The sequence below is a fragment of the Trachurus japonicus genome, chromosome 1, assembly GCF_045865225.1.
Source record: "Trachurus japonicus isolate A0001 chromosome 1, Traja_1.0".
In the NCBI taxonomy this organism is placed as follows: domain Eukaryota; kingdom Metazoa; phylum Chordata; class Actinopteri; order Carangiformes; family Carangidae; genus Trachurus; species Trachurus japonicus.
Genome location: NC_140907.1, coordinates 16,924,867 through 16,935,049, shown reverse-complemented (window position 1 = coordinate 16,935,049; position 10,183 = coordinate 16,924,867). Strand labels below are relative to the sequence as shown.

Sequence of the window (10,183 nt, the reverse complement as noted above, 5' to 3'; positions counted from 1 at the left end):
AGCTGGGTATCCATTAATACTGCCAACTGTTTGCAAACACCCAAACCTGCATGTTACCTTCCCCGACTTTTGTAAAAAAAAAAATTACCAACTGTCTGTATCTCTCTAATATGTCTAATCTCTTCTAATATCTTACTGTTGCTGCATCAAGATGTGAATGAATTCAGCAAATATGACATTGTTACTGATACAACTTTTTGAGCATGCATTTAAACTGAGTAGTTAATTCATTTACCATCCTATAGCCTGGACACGCAGCAAGCTGTTTTGACATGTTTACAGAGAGAAGGGCAGAATTTCATGAAAGAGAAATACAGAAATGTATCTTGTAAAATGTCTGTTCGCATCTGTACAGAGCGTAATCTCCCCCAAATAAGCAGAAATGCATATTGGAAGTCAAAACACTGCTGGGTTTAACTCTCTGTGTTTGCGTTTAATTTTGATGTAATAACTGATAGCACTCAAAGAGGCGGAAAACCGCAAAGCTATGTCAGTAATTTATTTGTTGGCAAACAACTTTCACTGTTACAACAAATATTAGTTATGAGATCATTCAACTTGGAACCCATACAAAAAGAATAAATAATTAGCAATAATATTGTTATAATAATCATGATCATAATAATTTAAAAAAAGAGAAAAAAAAACAAACAAACCCAGTGCCACGTTATTTACTCCTAAAGCCAGCTTTCTTTCCTCCAAGCTTGTTTTGCTGTCTTTAAACCAATAAACAGATAAATAAATAATTTCTCTCTCGGGGACATGGAGGGGGCTTGTGGGATACATGTGCAAGCTACTCTTCATACACTTATGAAATTTTCCTCCTAAATAAGTAAACATTGGCTTTCCACATTGGACAGTGCTGCTGTGTGCAGAGTTGTCACATATTCAGTACACATATATGGTTTAATCATGACATTTTCACAGGTAAGACCCATCCTTTTTTTCTTCAAATAGTGAAATTTAGAGAATGATATTTATTATTCTATTTTCCTGTACAGTCAGATCACAACCAGAACAGCAAGGTAATGTTAATTGGGAAAATTTGGCAATAGAGAGGATATGCTTCATAAACCATTTTTGTGTTACTCAAAATATCTGGTATCTTAATCTTTTTTTTCTCCCCTACCCAGGCTCCTCATTGCGCTTCAAGGAAGGAAATGCTTTATTCAAGAACAAATGATGATGAGACCCACTTCCAGCAAGGACTAAAATGTAGCATTTCCATAGAAACCGTCTCCCTCATAACTTAACCACTTCATTTTTCCTTCAGTTTTAAATCTACACAGTGGTAAAGTATATAGTAACAGTTGATCTGCAAAACTTAAGTGACAGTGGTGTTGCTATAAAGGGACCAGAATGAAGTGTGCATAGGGTATATGCATATTAATTAAGGAGTGCTTAACTGTCTCTGTATGTATGAAAGAGTGACATGAAAGATTGTTCCTTTACTCATTCTGTAGTCTACAAGTGACTAGCACATATCATGACGGTTCAGAACAGTTCCACAGACAAAAGGTTTGTAATGAAAAATTAAAAAATAAAAGACTTGGTCATATGCAACATTTGTATCTGTATCTGTATTCTGTACAATACATAGAAACAGTTTGTGATTTCTTCATAATTCTTTGATAACTGAAAACTTTTACAGAAGAAAGGAGAAGAAACAGAACCCATTCTTTTTTTCTTTTCTTTTTTAAAATTCAGTCTGTTGTAATATGATCTTCCTTCTTTGTTTTCAGTGAAGTACACAGTAGCCGCAGTCACTACAACTTGCAGGAATGTTACACCAGCCCGGACACAAACTCCAGTTTAGCAGATACGAACAGGAAGAGAATTCAGAACATCGGCGTGATATGGTTACAGTTTCGGTTGTCCAGTAAAATAGTTTTTTGGGGATGATCAGTAGTGAGGGCATATATCATACATCCTCCACTTGATTGGCAGGTAGTGGGGCGGGGGCCTCTTTAGGGCCAGTTTATGTCATGAACACCAGAGTTGAATATCCTGCTCTACCCTTCAGAGAGGGGGAAGCATCATCCCAGTATGTGTCTTTTAGAGTGAGACAGAGAAACAGACATACAGACAAACAGACAGGCAGCTCCTTTAACCAGAGCTGGGGGCCACGCCCCTGTAGTGGTGGTAGTGGACTATATGCTATAATCTGCTAGAGGTCCATATTGGGGAACTTGTAGGGCTACGGTCAATCCAAGATTCCAAATAAAAGTAACAGGTTGGGTAAAATTACAGAATCCCTCCTCCTTCCTTTCCTGTTCCCTCCAGGTTAGAAGTTCCATTTCTGTTTGTCCACAAAAAGTCTCTCCGAGCCGCCCTCTCAGTCTGCACCATTTATGACAATACATTCAGTCCCTGCTTTCATTTCACCTGCGGTATCTTGACCATATTGTCATGAGCCATAGTTAATGTCACACACACAGTACATCGATCAATCCGGGGCGGGCCAGCTCAGTCTGTCAGTCAGTCAACAACACAGAATGTTTTCATTGGAAGGTTGGAAATGTGAGAGTGGGCCAGGGAGGGACAGAAGTCATTTGATTGGCTCTATAGACTGGTAACCAGGTGGGAGGGGTCTATGGGCGGCTCCTCGGGCGACGAATCAGACTCCTCCTTGCTCCCAGACACCATGTATCCATCGCTGCCACCACGACCCATGTGGTAATAGCTCTGTAGCTCGTGCAGGTGATTCCTGGAGCCCAGGTTTGGCATGCTCTTATAATAGACATCATCCAGCTCTGGAGCGGTGGCACTCTTACAGGGCTGCAGCTCCCCTGAGCTGTCTTCCTCTCCGTCTGTTAAACCGTTCATCTGCCCATCCGGGAGGTCCGTCAGCACCGGCATGCTGGTGTAGAGTGAGTCTCTGTGGTTGGGTGAATGCGTGTGCTCGTCAGTGTGCTCGTTGGTCAGCAGGGGGAAGAAGCTCTCGCTGGTCTCTTGGGGAATGCGCCGTGGCCGGGAGAAGCTGTGGGGAGGGGGTGGCGGCGGAGGGTGGCTGTCCGGAGGAGGGGGTCGCGGCGGCAGGAGAGGCGCGTTGGACTCCTCTCTGATAATCTCCAAGCCCAGGTTCTCCTCATGGGGGAAGGCCGTGGGGTTGTCCAGCACCATTGGACCATTGTCCTCTTTACCGCCTCCCACACACCCACCAACTCCACTGCTGCTGCTGCTGCTGCTGCCTCCTGCCATGCTCCCTGAAAGAAGCAAGCAGGTGTAACCGTTATAGCACGCCGGTGTGATAACACGTGGCGATGATTTAAGTGCTCCAAAGTGGTGATGTCAGTGTTAAGTGGTCGAAAAATGTTATTTGACTCTTTAAAGCTGCTTTAATCAACATTTTTATATTAACAGTGGATCAAATTACAATGTGTAATGAGACAGGGGTTTGTTCGTACTGTATCATCACCTGACTCATTTACCTGCATCTCCCCTCACCTTTACAAAGGGTTTTCAGACTCTTTGATCTAACTGTTTTGGTTTTCCAGCCTGCAACTTTAGTGTTTTTTGATCAGGGAATCGCTCTCATCTCTGCCGTTTTCTGTCACAGCAGGCAGCCATTCTCAGTGAAAGGGCTCTAAAAACCCACTGTACAATACCAGACTACCCATTCTGCATCAGATGGTACTAAAGTGGACTAGTTATAGAGCCAAATATTTCTCTCAGTGAATGAAAAATACAATTTTAGTATTGGGACTTGCAGATGTTGCTGATCTGCATATTTAGCTCAGTTATACACTAACATGTTTGCCATATAAATTAAGGCAGCGATAATATTTCATTCATTCATTCATTTTTGTGTTCACAGCTCGATAGAGAAAAAATAAAATTCACTTACTGCAGCTTTAACACGTCTATATACATCATTTACACATGTAAATGTTACCCAACAGTATAATGTTGTCTGTTTTGGAGGCAGATGCCTGTGCTCCTTTCTGTGGTTTGGAAAAAAAATTAATTCTAACATAAATATGCTGCTTTCCCTAGATCCTGACCCCAAAAAACAAGTGTTAACACAGCTGACCTGCAGAAGCCAGGATCAGCTCTCTAAGGGCTGTCTTGTAATTGCACAAGAATTCCTAGTTATGTTCATTTGAAGCAGCGTCCCTGTCTGGAATGATCAAATGAAACCAGTCACCTCCGTTGGCCATGCTGCTGTTGACCAGCTTGTTCATCAGGTTATGATTGCGTTCTGTAGTGGCTCTCTCGTGGTTGTTGAGGTAAGACGGGATGTAATTGGAGGTCAGTTCCTTCAGGATCTTCTTCTCCAGGGTTGTCTCCTTGTGGTTGCCGTGGGTGCCATAGCCACCGCTACGGTCTAGAATCTGAACGCAGTCACCCAAGAAGTCGCAGTCACTGCCGGCCATGCTGTAGTTGTTGGCGTGGTTACCATTAAGAGGGAGCGTATCCATAACACTGGAGTCTCTTGCGTTGTTCAGGATGCCCTCTGAGGAGCAAATAATTAAAAAAAAGTAATAATTATTGGGATCCTTAAATAAACTAAGTGGATTTCTCAGAAGAAAGATTTTAATTATTGTTTGATATCATAGCGTGTGCTGTGAATTGAGGATTAAAAAGTAGCAATGATAATTTTCTTGGAAAGAAAAATGCTTCAAGCTTCCATAATTCATTTAAGAGAAACCTCAGAAGTACTTTCTTTTCTCAATTACTGCCAGCACTACAGCAATACAAAAAGTAGAGTTAGAGTTTCACAACAAAAATAAATGTTTTGAAGTGACACTTAAAGTAAGTGCATTGCAAGTCATTTAAAGTGTAAATATAACCCATGACCATAACCATTCCAATTCAGAGATTCAATGCTAATGCTGATTTTAAAATAAATAAATAAATAAAAACAAAACTATACAAATATTGTTCCAGAAGAAAACTTTAAAAAAGCATTCCATGGAAAATTAATCTAAAACCAAAAAGGACAAAAGGACTGAGATATTTGAGAAAAAAAGAAAAGCTTTAGCATGTCTGACAGCCAGACAATACCACTGTTTTGCTGTAGATTGGACTGAAAATGTTAGGCAGAACGCTTTGGAAGCAAGAAAAGAGAGAAGAAGTTATTGAAGTAGTTGAGTATTAATTTAGCCCATACTTGTGTCTCGGTAAGGTGCTAATGGACAGCATGAGGGAGGAGAGAGAAAGGAGAAACTGATGTGAGTTTTTTCGTATCGAGAGAAACAAATTTCAGCAGTTACAAAATCAGCAGTTGCACAGTAATTGGAGGCGTGATGAAAGCTGTTTAACAAAGAAACCCTCTCTGATTTTTGAAATCAAAGTCTGCTTTTCAGAGCCTCATTGTTAGCTGGCTATTATCTTGTAGCTTGTTATTTATGTAACACCGAGAAAACATAAAAACACACCTTACAAATTACATTTAAAAACATGGTATATCTCACAGTAAGCATGCAGCACCACAAGCAAAACACACAATTCCCAACTGACTGACACATAGACACTGGCATTCAAAACTAAGCACTGTATAAAATGTACTGCATAAAATAAAAAAATCTTTAAAAAAAACATGAACAAAAAACAAAAATTTTATGGCTCCAAAGTAGCTTATGAATAAGGTGAATTTGTAATTTGTTATGTATGTGTGCATCTTTGGAGAACAATAAATCAGCATGTGCGCAAGTCATATCATTTTGATAAATCATCAATTGAATTGCATCTGTACATTTATGTGCAGTGAGAACTGCCCAGTGGGTGTCCTTTGTGAAAGATTATTGCAGTGTGATTGATTGTTCCACTTGGGAGCCATAATAAGGCTAGATCAGATATGAAGCCAAAGGTGTATTACAGTTTAAAATGAAATAACCATGCAAAATAAATGCAATGTGCAGAAAAATAACTCTAAGCTAACTTTCCAAATGCTGTATGTTTATAAAAGAAACATCAGGCACACCTTGGGTGTTGTACATGCCCACGGCTGGGTTATTATAGACTGCCGAGTCCCCCAGGAGAGTGTTATAAGGATTGTTAGTACCATGGGGACGAAGGAGAGCATTAGTTATAAGATGATTAGCCATGGCTCCTGGTACAGGCAGATAGAGAAAGAGAGAAGAGGAGCAACAGCCAAGTCGAGAGAGAGAGAGGAAGAGAGAGGAAAAGCAACAGCCAAGTCAAGAGAGAAAGAGAGAGAAGCACTCGAGAAAAAAAAGGCAGAGCGGAGATAGAGGTTGAGGGAGGGAGCATGTAGACGTTGCACAGTGGAAGTAAGCAAGAAGGAAGTAGAGGAAGGGAGAGTGAGATGGAAAGTGAGTGTGTGGAAGAAAGAGGGAGAGAAGAGGACAAGTAAATCAAACAAGCAAACATAGTTTGAGGTGAAAGGCAAGAAAAAGCTTGACAAGTCATTCTTGCAGCCGCTGCATACAAGTCGAGAGAGGGGATGAGAGAGAGAGGGAGAGGGAGAGAGAGAGAGAGAGAGAGAGAGAGAGAGAGAGAGAGAGAGAGAGAGAGAGAAGTAGCATAGCTCGGAGAAGATTGTGCTGCAGTTCAATACGCTTGAGCAGAGAAGCATGACTACAGGATAGTTAATGGACAAAGGGGCCACAAAAAAAGTGTTGTCAGTGCATTTTCTTCCCTAGGTGGGAGACAGATCATGTACACATTAAGACACTGCGGAAAAACAGAAGACGAATGACCGTGACAGCTGCTGTACATTCCTCCTCATACTTTCATCCTCACGTTATACCTCTGCTAGTCCTAACTGTGGATCTGTGTCATATAGCTTCAGAACACAGGTTTAGAGGTTGTGGGGGTGGTGGGCTGAAACACTCAACCATCTCTGTGGTGATACTGTTTTTTTCTTCAGTAGAGAGAAAATAACACAACATTTTTAGCTGTGTAATTCCTGTGTTTGAGGACACCACAGTTCAGTTCATATTAGTAAAACTTCATTGCCATTTCCCTATCAGAGTCGAGACGCTGGCAAGCAGCCTGGACTTGGCTGACAAAATAGAGCTCTAGGTAGAATAAATTACAAAGAATGAAGAAAGTGGAACGTGGCAGAATACTGAATGATATTTGAGCATCCGCACAGACTGTTACTGAAGAAAAAAAATCTGTCTACTGGATGTTTATTTATTGTGGACAATGCACATTAATTAATATGAATATTATAAGGATTTGCACCCTTAGTCCCAACACAGTCTTAAATTAATATATTCCTTCTTCATTTTTACTTCCTCCTTATTGCAACAAGTCACCTCTCTATCAGAATATCCAGTTTATTCCACTCCATCCTTATTCACTAAGCCACGGGATGTAGTCATTTGAAATCTACTGGCTAAGTAGCTCTCTGCACCATACTTTAAAATGTGAGAGAAGGAGGAGGTAGGGGTGTCTTAAGCCTTGCCTCACTAAGTGTGTGATAATTCAGGCGCTGACACACACCGTGTCTGCTTTAGCATCAATCTGTCATGCTAACAGCTTATTAGTGGCCTGAAGGAAGCGAGGGCCACACCTCAACTTAGAGACTAACAAATGGCGGTGTATATATGTGTGTGCGTGCTCCTGTGTGTGTGTGTCAAAATGTCTAGCCATTTGGGTGTCTATGTCCTCATTACCCTAGCCCTGAGACAGCCATACTCATGGATTCCATTCTTACAGTCCATTACTGTGGCTTGCTCTGGAGGGAAGGCAATAGAAAGCTCAGAATACAGTGAAAATACAGTGATCTGAGCCTAATAGTCGTTTTGAAATTGGGTAACTACAGCAGCCTTCATATAATAAGATAAGCTCGGCTGAACACAGATTCTCAGGTGGAAAACACTGCAAAACTGTTCTCTGCTACCATACGACTGGACAAACAGTCTCACTGTAGGGTTAAGCACTGGTAGCTTCACCTGAAGTGACACACTAGTGGTGCATTCAGCTAATAACACAGAATTAATTGAATGCATACCTTAGAGGATAGTTATAATAGGTGCCACTGGAGTTCAGCTTTAGAGTCGAGCAGATGGAGGATTTCTCACCTACAAAGCCTCAAAAGGGGACTGTCCTTGGAAAAGGAAGTATAGAGGCCCTCTCTAGCACAGTTAACTCTGTACTGTATTCATAATGGGACCACAAACTGGTTGATTTTTCAGTTTTGACAGGTCGGCTCCAAACTCACTTTTCTGTAAAGTCATCCTTTGAAGCAGCAAAAAAAAAAGCAGTAAGTGATATTTACACTCCACTCCGCTAATCCTCCTCGCTCCACGAACACAGTACCATTATTAGAAGTTTGGACTCCTACCACTTTACTAAATGACAGTGTATGCTGTCTGAACCTCCCGCTATTAATAAAGTAGATATGGTGACAGTGATGAGGATGCAAATGGTAGGTATCCCGTGGTTACCTCTGTTGAGTGTGGCAGAGCTGTTGATGTCTCCAGTGATGAAGGAGGACTCCTGTTTCCTCACAGTGTCATTCCACATCCGCCTGATACGACTCTATACACAGAGGACAAGAAGCGAGAGAGAAATAGATAGGGAGGGAGAAAGAGGTGGAGAAGGCATGGGCAAAGACAAAGAGGTGCAGCAATGGTGAAGGGAAGGAAGAATAAGAATAAAGGAAGGACCAGGTATAAGGGAAAAGAGAGGGTGCAAAGACAACAAGAGCACCGTGGGGAGGAAAGAAATGATGACAAAAAAAGGGGGGGGGAAATATAGTAAGAAACATAATATACGAGGGTATGGTGTGCAAACAAAGGGTAAATTAGTGCAGGAGTGGCAGTAAAGGAAAAAGTAAAAGCAACAACCAGCAGGAGAGAAACAGATGGAGAAAAATAATCACCCATCAATTCCATTTATGCTCCATCTACCTGTGCTCAGCATCAATATGTGAGAGTGTTAGTTAGGGTTTGGGTTATCTCACTTTCAACACAAAACACACATTTTATGTAAGTCTGTAAATACAAGATCCAAAATAAAAAACTGTCTGTTTCTGTCATGGTCCACTTCTGCTTGCAACAAAACTGCTTAGAAAGTGAACAGGGATAACCCAAAACCCTCATGGCTCTGGTCTCACCTGAGAGTCTGCTGTGCTGTAGCGTCCAGGTGTGCAGGCAGGTAAGCTCACCTGTGAGCCTGTGGAGTAGCGGCCTGGAGTCCGGGAGGTGGTGGTCTTACTGGAGGAGGAGATGGAGGTCTCCACGCTCTTGCCGCTGCAGCAGTGAGTGCGTAGACATTTGCCGTACTCTTTACGCACCTGAGTAAAAGGAGGAGAGAAAGGCACATGAAGAAGAAGAAGAAGAAGGAGGAGGAGGGGGAGGAGGGGGAGGGGTGTAGGGGGGTGACTGATGTTCCACTTTGACCTTGCACATGTTGTTGAAGCATGTTTTTAAGATGACATACCAGGCACAAAAGAAAAAAAAAAACTGGAAGAGCTTAACTTGATATAGTGTCCCCCATTAACTACTTTCTCTTTTTCTTACTCAAATTCTTTGTGCAAACACTAACCCCATAAAAATGTAGACATTAAAGGATTAACTTCATAAACTTCGACATCAACATCCGATCCCAAATGTTATTACCGCCGCACATCCATCTGAAATGGACACATTCCTTAGGGAGACATACGATGCACTTGCACACACACAAAACATCTGCATTTAGATCCCAATCAAGTTAGAACAAATACGACTGTAATTGCTTTTTAACAAGCCTGTTGGACTGACAGACGTGTATTGTCACATGCTCTGTTTGAACAGCTGTGTGGTGAGTTGCTCCATGCATCTTGAGAGAAACCATGTTGGGCCGCAGCCAAAGACAACCTCAGCACTGTTCTGAGGACATCTCTCTGGATACCTGATCCCGCGGCCTAACACATACACAGACAGTGCACACTGACTGCTACACCACACACAAACGCGCGCTGCAGTTGTTTACTGGTTGTACACTTAAAACCAAAAAACTCTCTGTGGGATTGCAGCCAGACGAGAGTATTAAGCATTTGATGAATTTTCTTTCCATATCCTGCTCCTCTTGTGAACTCCCAGGCACTGACAGTGTGTGGGAGACTCTGTAAAAATATCCCAGGATGTGTAGGCCCTTCCTGGAAGCCACATATAATTCAAATTTTAAAAAGTGGTACATACTCACAAACGCCTCTAATCCTATAGGCCAAATAAACCCAAAACACACATGTATACAGTACCAGTCAAACATTTAGACACAC

The 10,183-nt window shown here is 41.7% G+C and overlaps 1 protein-coding gene across 13 annotated transcripts in view; it reads right to left on the bottom strand.

The window, feature by feature from the left end:
- Positions 1–485: 485 nt before the first annotated feature.
- adgrl3.1 (adhesion G protein-coupled receptor L3.1) overlaps positions 486–10,183 on the bottom strand; it is an 82,203-nt gene continuing 72,505 nt past the window's right edge. For 2 of the 13 annotated variants that reach the window (XM_085776602.1, XM_085776619.1), the window contains 6 exons: positions 9,086–9,214; positions 8,364–8,457; positions 5,927–6,055; positions 5,114–5,131; positions 4,148–4,456; positions 486–3,206 (listed from right to left, as the gene is read on the bottom strand). In XM_085776602.1, the coding sequence (XP_085632728.1) occupies positions 2,563–3,206; positions 4,148–4,456; positions 5,114–5,131; positions 5,927–6,055; positions 8,364–8,457; positions 9,086–9,214 (1,323 nt within the window). In that variant the 3' untranslated portion in view covers positions 486–2,562. Of the gene's footprint in view, positions 3,207–4,147; positions 4,457–5,113; positions 5,132–5,926; positions 6,056–8,363; positions 8,458–9,034; positions 9,215–10,183 lie in introns of all 13 variants that reach the window. The other 11 variants (XM_085776627.1, XM_085776656.1, XM_085776644.1 and 8 more) reach the window with 8 other exon arrangements.